The 16794-nt window shown below is 45.4% G+C and overlaps 1 protein-coding gene across 2 annotated transcripts in view; it reads right to left on the bottom strand.

Annotated features, from left to right (window-relative positions):
• Nucleotides 1-16794, bottom strand: part of SLC5A1 (solute carrier family 5 member 1) — a 69506-nt gene that overhangs the window by 49894 nt on the left and 2818 nt on the right. For both annotated transcript variants that reach the window (XM_020996699.2, XM_020996698.2), the window contains exon 2: nucleotides 13963-14034. In XM_020996699.2, the coding sequence (XP_020852358.1) occupies nucleotides 13963-14034 (72 nt within the window). The remainder of the gene's footprint in view (nucleotides 1-13962; nucleotides 14035-16794) is intronic.

Below are 16794 nucleotides of genomic sequence, written 5' to 3'. Positions count from 1 at the left end.
AAGCTTCAACTATGTACAGGATACTATGAGGACCACAAAAACAATGCAAGGCATGATCTCTGCCCCTTACATTGTAGGGCATGAACACTCTAACTGTAAGGAAAGCGCTTGGCAAATCTGAAAGACCAAAAGTGAGATTGCTGTGTTGGGGGGGGTGGGGGATGACCAGACCTATGATTTCATTGGTGTAAGGAAACCCTTGGTATGGAAATTCAATCTACCAATGCAGACAGATCACTGCTTTCTCTGGACGTTGGTCTTAGAGAGTTGTCTGAGGCCTTGAGAGGTGAAGTGAGTGCACAACCAATATGTGATGGAGGCAGGTTTGGAACCCAAGTCTTCCTGATTCCAAGTGCAGCTCCCTGCCAACTATGATGCATAAAAGATAGATAGATAGATAGATAGATAGATAGATAGATAGATATATAGATAGATGATAGATAGATAGATAGATAGATGGGTGGATAGACAGACAGACACACAGACACATAGATAGATAGATAGATAGATAGATAGATAGATAGATAGATAGATAGAGAGAGAGATAGATATACACATTATTGTTATTATTGCTAATAATAATGAGGAACACAATATGCTCTAGTGGAAGGGACAAAACCATGCACATGAGAAGTTAAACAATCCTATGACATAACACTAACAGGAGATGTCACACATTAGTACATGATAAGAACAGAGGACAGGTTAGTTTTGAGGAGGGAAGACCCGGAGTGCAGATCATCACTACGAGGGCAGGTAAAGCCCTCAGAGACATTCTGAATGTTGAGGAATGTAAGCTCCTTTAAGAAGTGACTGTTTCGTTTTTTATCTTCATATGCCCAGTGCCTTTCACAAAGACTGACACACTTACTGCTTATTAAATGCTCATTGAAAGAATGAATGAAAATCTGAAGATGTGTACGTGAATACTCCCTTCAGGCCTTTCATCGCCTCATGCCTGGATTACTGCAATAGCTGCTGGGGGGTCTGCCTGCCTCAAGTTTTTCCCCTCCCCAGTCCATCCTCCATTCAGCTGCCAAAGCAATTTTCCTAAAGAGTATGCTTGGCTACGTCACAGCTACCCTCAATAAACTCCAGTGGCTCCCTATCTCCTCCAAGATCAAATACAAAAACACACTTCTGGTATTCAAGGTTCTTTTTTTTTTTTACTTTTAGGCAATTGGGGTTAAGTGACTTGCCCAGGGTCACACAGCTAGTAAGTGTCAAGTGTCAGGTCTGAGGCCGGATTTGAACTCAGGTCCTCCTGACTTCAGGGCCAGTGTTCTATCCACTGCGCCATCTCGCTGCCCCTATTCAAGGTTCTTAATAACTCAGCCCCCTCCCACCTTTCTTTCTCCTGCTTACCCTCCTCCCCACCATGTACTCTTCTATCCAGTGATGCCTGGCCTTCTGGCCATCTCTCAAACACTTCATCTCTCAGCTCTGGGCATTTTCTCTGACTGTTCCCCCACCCCATGCCTGGAACACTCCTCATTTCCACCTCCAGGCTTCCTTCAAGTCCCACCTTAAATCCCACCTTCTACAGGAAGTCTTTCCCAACCCCTCTTAATTCCAGTGCCTTCTTTCTGGTAATTATCACCTATTTATCCTATATTTTCCTTGCTTGTATGTTGGCTACCAAGGTCCCTATTGTCTCCTTCCTTAGACTGGGAGCTCCTTGAGGGCAGGGACTATCTTTTGTCTTTCCTTGTATCCTCCCTTCCCACCCCTACCCCATGCTTAGCACAGGGCCTGGCACATGGCAGGCACTTAATAAATGCTAATTGAGTGACTGACTGAACGTAAACTTCTTCAGAATAGAGACTGCATCTGGACCATGAGAAATGGATAGTAGCAGTAGCCCCTCCTGCCTACCTCACCCTTGGGGAAGCTCTCCTTGACCCATAGAATTTTAGGACTGAGAGTTGGAAGGAACCTTAGAGACTAAACAGCGCAACTTCTTCATTTGACATCATTGGAAACTGAGGTCCTAAGAGAGGAAGGAGCCAGGCCACAGATAGAGAAGAAGACTCATCTGTGATCTCCATCCCACTGAATATTCAGAAATGTTATTTGTTTGTCCCACATTAAACCCAGACTTGCTATCTGAGGAAACACTGACTTTTCAGGCAAAGGGCCTGGGTTCAAATCCTGGCTCTGATGCTTACTATTTGTGTGACCTTGGGCAAGTCACTTCTTCTTGGACCACAGTTTCCTCATCTGTAAAATGAAGGTACTAGATTATCTGGGTTCTCATGGCCCCTCCAGCTCTAGAGTAATGATTCTATGTCTTTGAGTTAGTCCCTTCCCCACTCTGTGCCTCAGTTTTCCTATCTGCAGAATGGCTTAGCCAGGGGCAGTAGCACAGTGGATAGAGCACTGGCCCTGGAGTCAGGGGGACCTGAGTTCAAATCCAGCCTCAGATACCTGACATTTACTAGCTGTGTGACCCTGGGGAAGCCACTTAATCCCATTGCCTGGCTGGGGGGAGGGGGGGGCAGGGAGAATGCCTTAGCCTAGATAACCTCTGAGATCCCTTCCAACTTCAGGACAGTGGTCCTGCCTGTGCAACCTTGAATAAGCAGCTTCCCCTTCCTGGGTCTGTTTCCTCACCTGGGAAATGAGGAGGGGGGTGGATGAGACAACCTCTGGGATCAGTGTTTACTTCTCCTATCATTTGAACAAGCCTCTTTTTGAAGGCTAATATTTGGGGCAGCGTGTCCTTTGACCTTGGTCTAAAATCCATGGAGGGTCACCTAGCAATCAATCCATCTACCAACAAGCACCTATTGAGTGCTTACCGGGTACCTAAAATACGGCTACGAATGGAGTAGGCGCTTAATAAATGCATCTTGATCAGCTGACTGACTGCTTGTGGATTGGGCAGATGACAAGGTGGAGCCTGTCAGTTCAGGACACAGAGTAGGAGCTTAATAAATGCATCTTGATCAGCTGACTGACTGCTTGTGGATTGGGCAGATGACAAGGTGGAGCCTGTTCAGGATGTTTCATTTCTAAATCCTCAATAAATATTTACCAGGAAGGTTTGGAAGTCCCCTATTTCATTGAATGCCCATCTCCTCCCCTGAAAGATCATGCTCATTTTCTCTGGGTAGTTGATCCTTGGCTGCAATCCAAGCTCCTTTGCCTTATGGAATATCATATTCCATGCCCTATGATCTTTTAATGTAGAAGCTGCAAGGTCCTGTGTAATCCTGACTGTGGTTCCATGATATTTAAATTGTTTCTTTCTGGCTTCTTTCTTTTTTGACTGGGTAATTTTGGAATTTGGCTACTGCATTCCTTGGCATTTTCAATTTGGGATCTCTTTCAGGAGGTGATTGGGGGATTCTTTCTATGGCTATTTTACCCTCTGGTTCTAGGACCTCAGGGCAGTTTTCCTTGAGGATTTCCTGAAAGATGTTGTCCAGGCTCTTTTTTTCATCATGGTTTTCAAATAGACCAATAATTTTTAAATTGCCTCTCCTGGATCTATTTTCCAGGTCAGTTATTTTACCAATGAAGTATTTTACATTTTCATCTAATTTTTTTGTTCTTTTGTTTCTGTTTGACTGATTCTCGCTCTCTCATAGAGTCATTAGCTTCCATTTGCCCAATTCAAATTTTTAACAAATTGTTTTCTTCCATCAGATTTTGTACCTCCTTTTCCATTTGGCCCATTTTATTTTTCAAGGAGTTCTTCTCCTAAGTGAGTTTTTATGTCTCCTTTTCTTTTTTGGCCAATTCTGCTTTTTAAGAAGTTGTTTTCTTCAGTTAATTTTTGTCCTTCCTTTTCCAAGCTATTGGCTCTCTCTTGCATACCTCTCATTTCTTTTCCCAATTTTTCTTCTACCTCTCTTATTTGACTTTTAAAATTCTTCTTGAGCTGTTCCAAGAAGGCTTTTCGGGCCTTCAGACCAGTTCATATTCCCTTTTGAGGTTCTAGATGTGGGTTTGTTGACAATGTTGTCCTCCAGAATTTCTGCCTTAATCTTCACTGTTCCCATAATAAGAATCTATAGTATGTTTCTTTTTGCTCGTGGTGTTTGCTTACTTCCTGGCCTTTAAAAAGATTAAGCTCTCCTGCTGGAGAGCAGGGGGCACTGACTCAAGCTTCTTCTGTTGGGAGCCCAGGGCCTGGTCACTGGCTTTGTGTGCTGGCAGTTGGAGGCTGTAGCGTTCTGGCAGCTTACCTGGTATTGGGCTGGAATCAGCAACACTGGAACTCTACGGGTAGGATTGGGTAGTCTGGCCCCTGGAGGTTGGCATGTTTCTCTGCCTGGGGCTTTCCCCCTTGGAGGTGCGCTTCCCGGAGTTTTGCTGAGGCACTGGAAGACTTGGCTGCCATAGAATGACATGGCACGTGGTGGTTTTCTGAGCCAGTTTCTGCTGGTTCCCCTGCCTGTACTGAGGCGTTTGGGGGTCCTGGTGTTAGTGTTTGCCTGCTCCATCACCTGGGGTTCAGGATCTTCCCCTGGTATGCTGTGGTAGGGCTTTCCACTAGCTTGCTGGGACGCCTCCTGTTCTGTACTGCTCCTTCTCCCCCAAGGCAAGAGGGGCCTTTCCTGTTAATCCCTCAAGCTTCCTGGGCTACCAGGCTGCTGCACCCCGTCTTTTGCTGGTTCAGCTATTCTAGGGTTTTTCCTGGGGTGATATTTTCTGGGCTTTCAGAGGTTAATAAGGGACAGTGAGAGCGACTTACTTCTGACTCTACCATCTTGACTCCTGGACTGATATTTAGACGCCAGCTCCAGAAGCCAAAGCTGTCTGTTTCTCTGCTCACTCTGAGGCAAATAACTCCCTCCTGGAGACAATGGCTGGATTCTACTCTGGCAGATTCCACCCTACGTGAACACCTCACCTCCACAAAGAGCCAAAAGGTTAGGAACTCATGAAACTGGAGTTTTGCCATCAGCTTGGGGACAGAAGATAAGCAAGGTAACAACACAAAGAGTCACAGGAAGATGCTTCAAAGAAGCATATTTAACAATGATGTCAGGAAACCATCAGAACTATATGAAAGAGGAACTGATTGCCTTGAGAAGTAGTGACTTCACTGTCCCTGGGGGTCTTCAAGTGAAGGCTGAAAACAAGGACTTGAATTGAGTTGGCTGCCAAGGTCCCTTCCTAATTCTGAAATTCTGCGGTTCTGCAATTCAGGCTTCTAAGAAGCTACAGCTGGGGCCTGATTAATGTGAATAACAAATTCCATGAAGTAGTCAAATTATTTGAATTCATACTGAATATTTCCATTGGGCTGGAGCCAAGTGCCATGTTTTATATAATCATAACTTAGAATAGTATAAATAAAAATGCATGCAATTACTTCTGCGGATTTCTTATTCACATCAATTGGGACCTAGCTGTATAATTTTTGTCACCAGTGTGGGTACACCCACTTTAACTTAGAGAATGGTCTTTGACACCTTCCAGACCCTTATGGCTGAACAAGGCTTTGCTTCTTCCTTTCTGTGGGACTTTGGCCAAGCTGTACAATGGAACACAGATTCTCAAAGGGTCCACCTTTTGGATACTTCAGGGGGGTTTTCTAGGACTACTGGTTAGGAATTGTAAGGGACTTAGCATGTGTACTATCCCCTAGTATGTCCCATAGAATAACACTAGATCTTGTGCAAACCGAGGCCTCCCCAGCAATGTTGACAGCCTGGTCTTCATCCAGGAAGGTGCCCTAGAAGAGGTTGGGTGCTGGAGAATGGGAATGGAGCCACATGACCGAGGCCCAAGGAACAGGTCAGACAGTGAATGAAGCACTTCTACTGCCAGGTAGGTGGTGGAGGGAGTGCCCGGCTTTAGCAACAACTCTCAGAGGATGAAAGCCACTGTGTGTTTGTGGCCAATGAGGAATCCCATCAAGGCCTGGGCAAGTCAGTGACATCTAGTAGGCTGACTTTTCATGCAAGCTTGTCCATGTGGTCCCATTGAGACTCCAATGCCTGGAGCCACTCTTGTTTCTGGGCTCAGGAACAGAAGACCCATGGGAGGGGGGAGAAGAGCCCTGGCCTGGGAAGCAGGAGACTTGGGTTCTAGTCTTATGTGTGACCTTGGCTGACTTGATTAACCTCTGGGAGCCTCAGTTCTTGGGCTGCCCAGCTCTAGACTAGTCTCTCTTAGGATCAAGTAGAAACTTCTCTGTCTGGCATTTTTCACAGGGTTGCTAAGAGGGAAAGAGAAACCAGGCAGTGCCAAGAACTTTGAAATGTGTGAAAAGACAGAAGAAGTTAAGAACAATGATGAGAATGATATTGGGTTACCACGGAGTAAATGGCATCAGCCACGAAACAGCACATAAAGAGGGCAGAAGGGCTGGGGATTTGTAGCCGTCAGAGTATGCCCAGCCAAGGAAATCCCCCAGCAAATTTCTGTGGATGGAATGGAGTTCTTGGGCGCCACCAAGACCTCAACGAAGGGGAGGGGGGCAGCGAACACAAAGAAAGCTGCACCATGGCCCAAAAGCAGAGCCAGAAGGATGGAGGTCACGCTCATGGTGACCATTCAGGCGAGGAAACCAGGGCCAGGGACAAAGAAAGAAACCTAATGGCATCTCAGAGGGAGGGACAGAAATCCTATTCTTCTGCTTGGTGTGTGAAAATTAAGTCATTGAAATGTAAACAGTCCCCAAGTCAGTTTGTTTGCCTGGGCTGGTGTTTGATGTGATAAATTCCTGAGAAGACATTTGGCAATAAATAAGTGACAGAGCGAATAGAGCCCCAGGCCTAGAATCAGGAAGACCTGAGTTCAAATGTGGCCTCAGACAAGTCACTTAACCCTGTTCACTTCAGTTTCCTCATCTGTGACATGAGCTGGAGAAGGAAATGGCACACCACTCTAGTATCTTTGCCAAGAAAACCCCAAAAGGAGTCACAAGGAGTCAGGACTGAAAAACAACTGAAGTTATAACCCTTTGAGTATCTGAGGATTCATCTGAGCCTCAGTGAAACTTCAAATAAAGCAGAGAACTGCTCTGGGAAGAGCACATATACCTTAGTCCAACGGCAGGCTTCTTTGCTGGGCAGAACAATTCCAGATTGGAGAATCCTCGTACAAAACCCTTGGGAGCCAGCCTCCCCACCCACCCCCTTCTGGCTGACTCCCCAGGGTACCTACCTCTGCCTTGCTTTCCTAGCTCCCAACTGGACTGGTGGAAGAGAAGAAATTAATATCCTAATCCGCTCAAGCTCTTAGCCTGCCTAGCCTTCTTTCTTCCAATCAGCAAGCATTTATTACATTTATTAAGCACCTAATATGGGCCAAGCACTGACAATGCAAAGGCAAAAGTGAAACTATCCCTGCCCTCAAGAGCTTCCATTCTGTTGGGAGACACAACACGCACACAGTTCTGTTCACCTCAGCATGTTGCCTTTCACTTATGTTACAGTGGAAAGGGTCCTAGATTTGTAATCAGAGGACCTCAGCTAGAATCTCTGCTCTGAAACTTGAAGGCTACCTGTGCAACCTTAGGCAAGTCACTTTCCCTCCCCAGGACTCAGTTTCCTCACCTATAAAATGAGGGGATTGAATTTGATGATCTACCTCTACGCTCCCATGATCCCTCACTCCCATGAAGTTTCTGATGGTTGCCCTCTCTTCGATTCCCCCAGGCCAGTGCCTCACTCAGGGGATCAGTGAAGAGGGTGTACTCAGTTACACATTCCCACAAACGAACTCTGACATTGACCCTGGTTGACTTTGTTTGCTCTCCTCTAGAAATCATTTGCTTGTAAGAATCAAAGGTTAGTGAAGATTTCCTCCTCTGGGAGGAAATGGGAGTGTGAAACACAGGGAACCCTCTGAAGGATGGGTGAGCAGCGGGAGAGAGGGACCAGCCCTCTTACACACTCTACCTCCTCTAGGTGCCAATTGGGCACCTGGGACAAGGTTTACCTTGGAATGTCCTTCACTGTTTAACCACAAGTCATGTTTTAAAGAGGATTAAGAAAACAGGACCCATAAAAATTCATGTCCAAAAATAATAAATCGGGGAGGGACTGCTTCCAAGAAACACAGATGTCATCCTATAGAAGGATTCCCTTTAGGATTCTTCCCTTTTTTTAATATTAAGCCTCTCTAAGGAACATTTCAAATATAGTTCAGTAAAAGAAGCCAATGGCTCTGGAATCAGAGTGACCTTGAGTGAGTCCCTTGATTTCCATGGGTCTCAGTTGTGAAATGAGGGGGCTAGAAGAGAGGGCCTCTAAGGTCAGTGCTAGATCTATGATTCTATGACATCCTTGGGCCTCAGTTTCCTCATCTGTGAAATGTAGGCATTGCACCTGATGACTGATAACACCTCTTCCAATACTAGATTTAGGGTACTAGGATTGTAAGCTCAATGCCCATTCTTGTTCCCTGCCCCCAGTCAGCTCTCCCAACCTGACCACGCAAGTCACTGCCCTCAATTTCTTTCCAGTGGGCAAGGCAACACCTCTGCACTGTTTCAGAGGAGACAGCAGGGCCAAAGCACTGAGTTACCCGGGGAACTGACTCAACGTACCACTTAGGTGGGCCCATTTTGATAAATATGTAGACTATAGCTCTCTATCTATAAACACACATCACATACATATATGTGTGTACATATGTATATGTGTGTATTTATATATACATATACATATTGTGTATAAATTATACATAATACAGTATTTACTTACATATTTATTTATATTTATATATACACACACATATATATGCACAGAGACAGAGACAGAGACTAGTCCACGACACAGATGATTCAGCTGATTCTATCGTTTGGGCCATGCCTACCCTCCCCCATTTGGCCCCTCCTCTTCACTCGCACAGCCACTACCCTACTTCAGACCCTCATCTTTTGCCAGGCCCATTGCAACAACTTTCTATTGGCCTCCTTGCCTCTGTCCCTTCCCTCTCAGATCCATCCTCTCCACTGCTGTCAATATGACTTTCTAAAGGACGGATCTCACAATGTCACCCTAGATTCCTGATCTGAGCTTGCTTGGTCAGAATTTTCCTCTTTCTCCTAAAAGTTGAATGAGAAGGGTGTTGCGGGGAGGAGAGATGGGAAGGAGGAAGAAAGGAGAAGGAAGGGACAGATAACTGGTTGTCTCAGGGCTCTGTTCAGTCAAGGTTTTCGTGCATGCCGTCACCTCATCATCTGATTGGGATTGAACCTGTCCTAGGAAGATTCGTGAGAGGGATGAATAGACACACTGTTATGAAATTCTCTCTCAAGGGATCATGGGGCTGAAGAGAGCCTTGGAGCTCATGTACTCTAACCCTCTCACTTTGCAGATAAAGAAACTGAGGCTCAGAAAGGAAAAGAGGACCAGCTGATGCAGTACAAGACCGGCAAAGTCTGTGCTGCAAAATGTCAGGTATACATAAAAAAAGCCAGGACTAGAGAGGCAAAGTGATGATAGTAGAAAGAGTCAGAAGACCTGAGTTCAAATCCAAGCTCTGCCACTGACTCTCAGTGTGACTTTAGCCAAGAAAATCACCCTCCCAGGGCCTCAGTTTCCTCATCTGTAAAATGTGGAGATTGAATTCAATGGCCTCTGGAGTCCCTTCCTGCCCCCAATTTACCATGCTATGAACACGGACCGGGGAAAGGGGACAACGCTCCTGGCATCTTCATCTCTCTCTGACCCTAATAGCAATACTTGCAGTGCTTTACATCAATATACCAAAGACCATTGATTTCCCTGAGAGAGACATCAGAGTTACCTCTAAATCTGGAGTTCTATGTAGATAGACAAGGAATATAATGCATCCCATCTTCCTCTATCTTCTGACATTTCCTCTCTTTTCAGATGAGGGAATTGAGGCCAATTTTAAGAGACTTGTCCCAGGTCACTCAGGCATTAAGTATCAGAGGAATTCTTACCCACCATGGTAGCTGAAAAAGCATTGCCTCATTCCCATTCCCTACCTCCACCCCACCCTGCTCCACTGGGCCTTTTCTGGGTCAAGTTCACAGAAAGAGGGTGTAAGGATACAGACTCACAAACTAAGTCCTCCAGACTCCTCCATTCAAACCAGGACACAGGGTCACATAGAAACTAACTGAGGGACACTGGTGTGCGCTGACCTTTCCCAACAGGCAAATAGCCTCTGAGGCCCATGGCCAAAGAAGGAGATGGAAGGATGGATCCCATGACAGCACTCATCCACAGAGAAAGGGAGGCGTCGCTGCTGGGTTTTCATGACACCAAGGCTCTGGCCAGAAGGGCTTCTTCCCAGCACTGGCTGAATGGGCTGTATAATCTGGCAATGACCTTTGAGTTGGCTCCAGAGCGAACAGAGTTTAGCAGTCAAGGTCCAGCCCCAATAAACTAATCCTGGACATTTTTTTTCAAGATGAAATGAAGAGAAAACTACAATTAATGCCCTAGGAGAAACTACAAAAAAAAAAAAAAAAAGACCAGGGAATCCAAGAAATTCTGCAAATATTTATTAAATACCTGCACATGAAAGGCCCTAGGTCTAGCTAAAAAGAGACATGACCCAGATCTGACTTTCAAGGGATCTTAAATCTAATGGTTGGAGGCAGGAGAAAGACAAGGGTGTTAGTAACTTTGGTCTAATGGAAAGTGGGTCAAGTACAAAAGAAAGATCAGGGTCAAATACCTGGTAGTTGAATTCAGATAAAAGGCAGCCAGCAGAGGATGAAACACACCTCTCTCCTGGCACTAAATGTTGCTTTTGCTGCTTGGATGCATGGTCACGGTGTCAATGGTTTTGCTTGGATGATTTTCTGTGGAACGGGGATTGCTTAGGGATTCAGGGAGGGGAATAACGGGAAGTGTCTCCAATGTTAAAAACAAAAAAAAAACAAAGGGCATAGATTAAGCTCAAAAAATTATAATAGAGTTCTTCCATGTCACACTAACCACCACTTTCACCACACTTCAGCATGAGATCATGGAAAAAGTGCTGGGTTTATAATCATAGAACCCAAGTTCTCTCTGTGTGACCCTGGACAACTCACAGCCCCTCTATAAAGCTCAGTTTCCTTGTCTGTAAAATGGGAGGAGGGAGTTTGGACTAGATTAATTCTGAAATGCCTTCCACCTCATGATTTATAAGCCTATGGCCTCCCTGGGCCTCAGTTTCCTCACATATAAAATGACTCAGGTCCTTTCCAGCTCCAGAGTGACACTCCTATGGGTCCATGACAGTGACGTCTCACTACCTGTGTGACCCTGGGAAAATCTCTTCCCTTTTTTGAGTTTCAATCAGCTAGATTCACTGAACTTGGAGTCAAGAAGACCCTTAGCAAGACTCTTAGCCTCTCTCAGTCTCAATTTCCTCATCTGTAAAATGGAGCTAATAATGGCACCAGGTTGTGTTAAGGATCAAATGAGATAATCTGTGTTGAGCACTTAGCAACTGTTGGAAGGCTAGAGAAATGCAAGCTATGATTATTGCCTCAGTTTCCTCTTCTGTAAAACGGGGAAATTGAGGCATTTAATACAGATAATGTATGTAAAACCCTTACAAACCCAAAGCATTACCTACATGTAGCCAGCTGGGAGGAGGAGGAGAAGGAGGAGGAGGAGGTCAGTCCAGAAGCCAGGGTCAGTCTCTTAACTTTTTTGCATCAGAATGACTAAACCATGTCAGCAAGTGGGCACAGCTGAGGCTCTGGGGAGCTGGCCTAAGTCTGCCCATGAGCACCAACACCCGCGCAGGTCCCCAACATCGTGAGAATGAGGCTCAGGTGCCCATTCCCAGGATGTCAGAACGAAAAGAGACCTTGATGACCATCTGGTGACTAGATGACTAGATTCTAGCCCAACGCCCTCACTTTTCACAGCAGAAAACTGAGTCTCAAAGAGGAAAAGGGAGTCCCCAAACTCCCTTGCCTAATAACAATCTATCAAGGTGGATTTTGAACCCAGGTCTTCAAGTCCCAAGGCTAGGACTCCTACCACCAGGCCAAATGTCCTCTGCCCACTCTATCTGGTGCACATGACAGCATTCTAATCACCTGCTTGCTCTTCTATACTACTTCTCATTATTATTCCTTGTCTGTCCTAATGATTCCTCTTCTCCCTTCCTCATCCTCTTATTTACAAGTCTCAGGGCAATGTCTACACCCAGGCAACCAGTGGGTTTGATCAGCTAGGCCCAATCCAATCCAAAAACTTTGCTCAAATTGGCCACATATTTGACTGACCCCAAATGATTGTTTAATTAAATCAGTTGAATCTAGGCAAGATGACCAAACAGATAATGATGAGCAGATCCACATGAGGGGATGTCACCTCCTCCTCATCCGTCTACGCAGAGCCTTGGTTTTAGGTTCTTAACTATAATCCTAAATCTCAGAGAAGGTCTAAAGCCTATGGTCCTGACAAAACATAGAAATAATCAGTGTTGGAGGGGCTGTGGAAAGACAGGCATGCTAATACACTATTGGTGAAACCATTAATTAGTTCATCCATTCTAGACAGCAGTTTGGAATTCTGCCCTCCAAAAGTGACTAAAATGTTCATATCCTTTGGCCCAGAGATTCTGCTGTTAAGGGGTATACTCCTAGGTGGTTAAAAAAAAAAAACAGAAAGGAATGTTACATATACTGCCCACCTTCTGAAAGAGAAAAAGTGGACAGAAGATGCAGAATGAAAAATACATTCTGGACATAGTTGATACATGGACTTTCTTTTTTTTTGCTTAATTATGCTTTTTGGTTTCAATGATCGTGATTTTCTTTAAAAAAAAAAGTGAGGTAAAGGGATTTAGAGGGGAAGGTAAGTAGCAATAGGATTGCTCTCAGAGAAGAAAAGTGGCCATTGGAAGATTTTTTTTTTTTTTTGGTGAGGCAGTGGGGTGAAGTGACTTGCTCAGAGTCACACAGCTAGTAAGTGTCAAATCTTTGAGGCCAGATTTGAACTCAGGTCTTCTTGAATCCAGGACCAGTGCCCTATCCACTGTGCCATCTAGCAGCCCTGAAACTTTTTTTTTTTAATGCACAGAAGAGAATGGAAGGAAATTCAGAAGGAAATAGAGAGAAGCAGGACAGATTTGAAAGTAATATATTTAATTTATTATATATTTTTAAAAGCAAAATGTACATACAAGTGATTTATGGTTTCACATATAATCCTCTTTTTGATCTACTTTGTACGTAGAAATGTTCCCTGTTTGGAGGGACTTTGTTCAATTCAATTTCCTTTTAATTTCTTTTTATTTATTTATTTAGAAAAGAAAGGCCTCATGTACACCAAAATTCCCATACCAGCACTTTTTGTGGTATCGAATAGCTGGAAACAAATTCCATGCCCTTGATTAGGGTATGGCTAAATAAGTTATGGATAAGTTATGGTACATAAATGGAGTGAAACATTACCATGCAGAAATAGCATCGAATAGGAGGCTTACAGAGAAGCATGAGAAGACTTACATGAACTGAGGCAGACCCAAAGTAAACACAACCAAAAAAGCATTCTACATAGCAACCACCACCATGTGAACGAAAAGACAAAACTGAATGCTGCAGACTGGCCTTGGAGAAGACACGAAAAAATGTAGCTCATCTTTTTCTTAGAGACATGGGGGGTGGAGGTGGGCTGTTTATGAATGTGCCATGTTGCTGTCCATTGTCTGTTGGTTTTACTGACCCATGTTTTTCTTTTTACTGTCTTTATTACAAAAGAAAGCTCTCTGGCTAGAGAGGAAGGGATGGATTCAGAAATGAAAGAGATATAAAGACAGAAGTCATCAACAGAACTTTTATAATGATAATGATAAGTCCTGTGGTCCTGAGATCACCTAAGGATAGGAAAGGTGCCCACATGCTGAGATTCAGATGTGCCCAAAGGAGCCAGGTCAGGGGACAGGAAGGCACCAATGCCCACACAGCCAAGAAGCAGACGGATTCTTCAGAAGAGAACAAGTTGAAACACAGCCCAGTCCGCAGAAGGGGACTATCCTTTTCAAATAAGGACCATCTCTGGTAACACTCACCGGCCACCACACCATACTCCGGCCTGCCAGGAAGAAGCCTCCAACAGTCCCACGATTGGTTGACAGCATGGCCTAGAAGGATAAGATCAGAAGCTCAATAGGTATCCAAAAGAATCTGATGAGATTTACAGAAAGAACACCCCCCTTCCCATTCTATATCACACCCCACCTTGACTCCACAAACTCCTGCTCTGATCTCTCATGGTTGTGTGGAGGTGAACATAGGTCTTCAAAGGCTACACCAATGGAGTATGGGTCCTCACAGGTCCTACCAAGCTGGAAAGGCTTCAGGTACAGGCTGGACAGTAGCTGTCCAGCAGCTAGCCAAGCCAAGCACAGAGGAGCAAATCACCAGGACTGGATGAATTGTTCAACCACAGCAAACTATGGAACAAAGAAAACTACAAGATGGCCTTCGGCTCTACTGGGGGACCCTTCTGTTCTTGCAGGGACAGTGGCGAATGGTGGAAAAAAGGCTGAGGCTGTCTTTTGCCTTTCTTTATGTCCCCAGTTCTTGACCGTGCTTGGCACACAGTAGCTTAACAAATGTTTATTGACTAATTGGCCTCTGCTTGGGGACTCTTAAATCATTTCCATTGGGAAATAGGACCCACGAAGGGTCCAAGTTAGACTGACTTTGGAACCACTGGTGTGAATGTTACCTACATAAACCTTTTATGGAGGGAGAGGCCAGGATGGGGAGGGGTGCAGGCACAAAGGTCCTTCCCCCCAGAAGATGTGGGCACTTGGAAAGAGCTAGAATTCCCCCGATGCCTCCTCATTCTGCTTCCCTCCTGGACTCAGCTCAAGAGTCACCTCTGCTAGAGGGCTTTCTTGATTTCTTTTCTGGGAAGCCTAGCTTCTGTGCCCTGACATTCCCTGTTCTAAGGCCCCTCCCAGCTCTCACATTCCAAATCCTCAGTCCTCCTAGACTCTAGGTTCAGATATCGATCCACTCTACCACAGTAGGAACCAAACGTCGTGCATTACCCAGAGATTATTCAGTCATTTTTCAGTTGTGTCTGACTCACCAGGACCCCATTTGGGGTTATCTTGGCAAAGATACTGGCGCGGTTTGTCATTTCTTTCTCCAGCACATTTTACAGATGAGGAAACTGAGGCAAACAAGGTGAAGTGACTTGCCCAGGGTCACAGCTTGTAAGTGTCTGAGGCCAGATTTGAACTCAGGAAGATGAATCCTCCTGATTCCAAGCCTGGCACTCTATTACACAGAGAAGACAATTAATAAACATGAGTTCAACTACTTGGTCTTTCTCTCCCACCTCTGTGCCTCTGCACCTGGCTGTTCCCCATGCCTGGCATGCCTCTCACTCCTCACTTCCTCGGGTCTCATCTCCAATGCCACTTGGGCAGGAGGCCTTTCCAAGGCTCCCAGTGCTAGTGCCTTCCCTTTGAGCTGACCTTCCATGGACTCTATAGATCTAATACTCAGATTGTCTCCTTGCAAGGGAGGTCCTTGAGGGCCTATCCCCAGTGCTTAGCACAGTACCTTGAACACAGTAAGTGCTCAATAAATGCTTGTTCACTGACTGACTGCCTCCCTCCTTCCTATCACTTCATGCATAGACTCTCCCCCCTCCCAGAGCAGTATGTCCCACTGTCTCCTGTCACAGCAGCCTCCTCCTCAGGGCCACCCTATCCCCTCCCCACCCATCCCCCGCCCTGTTCACTTCATTGTCAGCCAGCCCATGAATCTGGATCACATTGAAGCTTCCAGGGTGAGTTCCAAGCCAGTTGGCCCTCAGTCCCTCTGCCCTCTGATTCCTCCTTCCCACTGCCATCCTCCTAATGCATAGTCAAAAGAGCACTACATTTGAAATCTGGGGGCCAGGCTTTGAATCCTGGGTCTGCTACTTATTCCCTAGGTAACCTTGGATTCCTTCCCTAACCTCCCTGGGCCTCAGTTTTCCTCATCTGTGAAATGGAGAGATTGGACTCAGTGACTTCGGAGATCCCTCCCAGCTCTAAATTTTCCACCCTACGATCAATGTCACCCCTAGTGCCTAGATGACCTTGAGCAAGCATGTCACTAAATCTCCCTGGGCTTCAGTTTCCTTCACCTGTAAAATGCTTGTTGAAGGGAATAGAGTGGTCTCTGAGGTCCTAGCCATCTCCTATTGTCTGTGATGCTAACTGAGAGGTGGCTGGGTGGCTCAGTGGATAGGAGGCTGGGCCTGGAGGCAGGAAAACCTGAGTTCAAATCCAAACTTGGGCACTAACTGTGTGACATTAGACAAGTCACCAAACCTCTGCCTGCCTCAGTTTCTTCAACTGTAAAGTGGAAATAATAATGGTACCTATCTCCAAGGGTGGTTATGAGGATAAAATGGGAAATGATTTAGAAAGTGCTTACCAAGATACCAGGCACATGGTAAGCACTTTATAAATGTTTCCTTTCCTAACATATAACTAACTCTAGGACACTCATGCCCTCAAAAGGAATGGAAGCTGTACTAGATTGGAAGCCAGGGAATCTGGGTTCTCTTCCCATCTCGACCACTTACCTCACTCTACCATTGTGACCTTGCATAAGTCATTTTCCTCTAAACTCTCAGGAGCCTGAACTTAGAAATTGAAAGGACCCAGAGGCCACGACGTAGTACACTCAGCTCATTTTACAGATGAGGACGGTGACCTCAAAGAGTGATTTCCCTGGGGTGACTCAGCTATTGATTGTCAGAGGTGAGATTTGAACCTAGACCTTCCCTGACTCAAACAGGTCCAGCCTTCTACCCAATACTCCATACTGCCTCTCTGTCCTCAGTTTCCTTCCTCATAAAATGGGAGAGGGGGAGGGACTAAGATGGCCTT

Source organism: Phascolarctos cinereus, unplaced genomic scaffold (assembly GCF_003287225.1).
Source record: "Phascolarctos cinereus isolate Bilbo 61053 unplaced genomic scaffold, phaCin_HiC Scaffold_4;HRSCAF=312, whole genome shotgun sequence".
Taxonomy (NCBI): Eukaryota; Metazoa; Chordata; class Mammalia; order Diprotodontia; family Phascolarctidae; genus Phascolarctos; species Phascolarctos cinereus.
The sequence above is the reverse complement of the archived record's forward strand: the minus strand, read 5'-3'. Positions and strand labels throughout refer to the sequence as shown.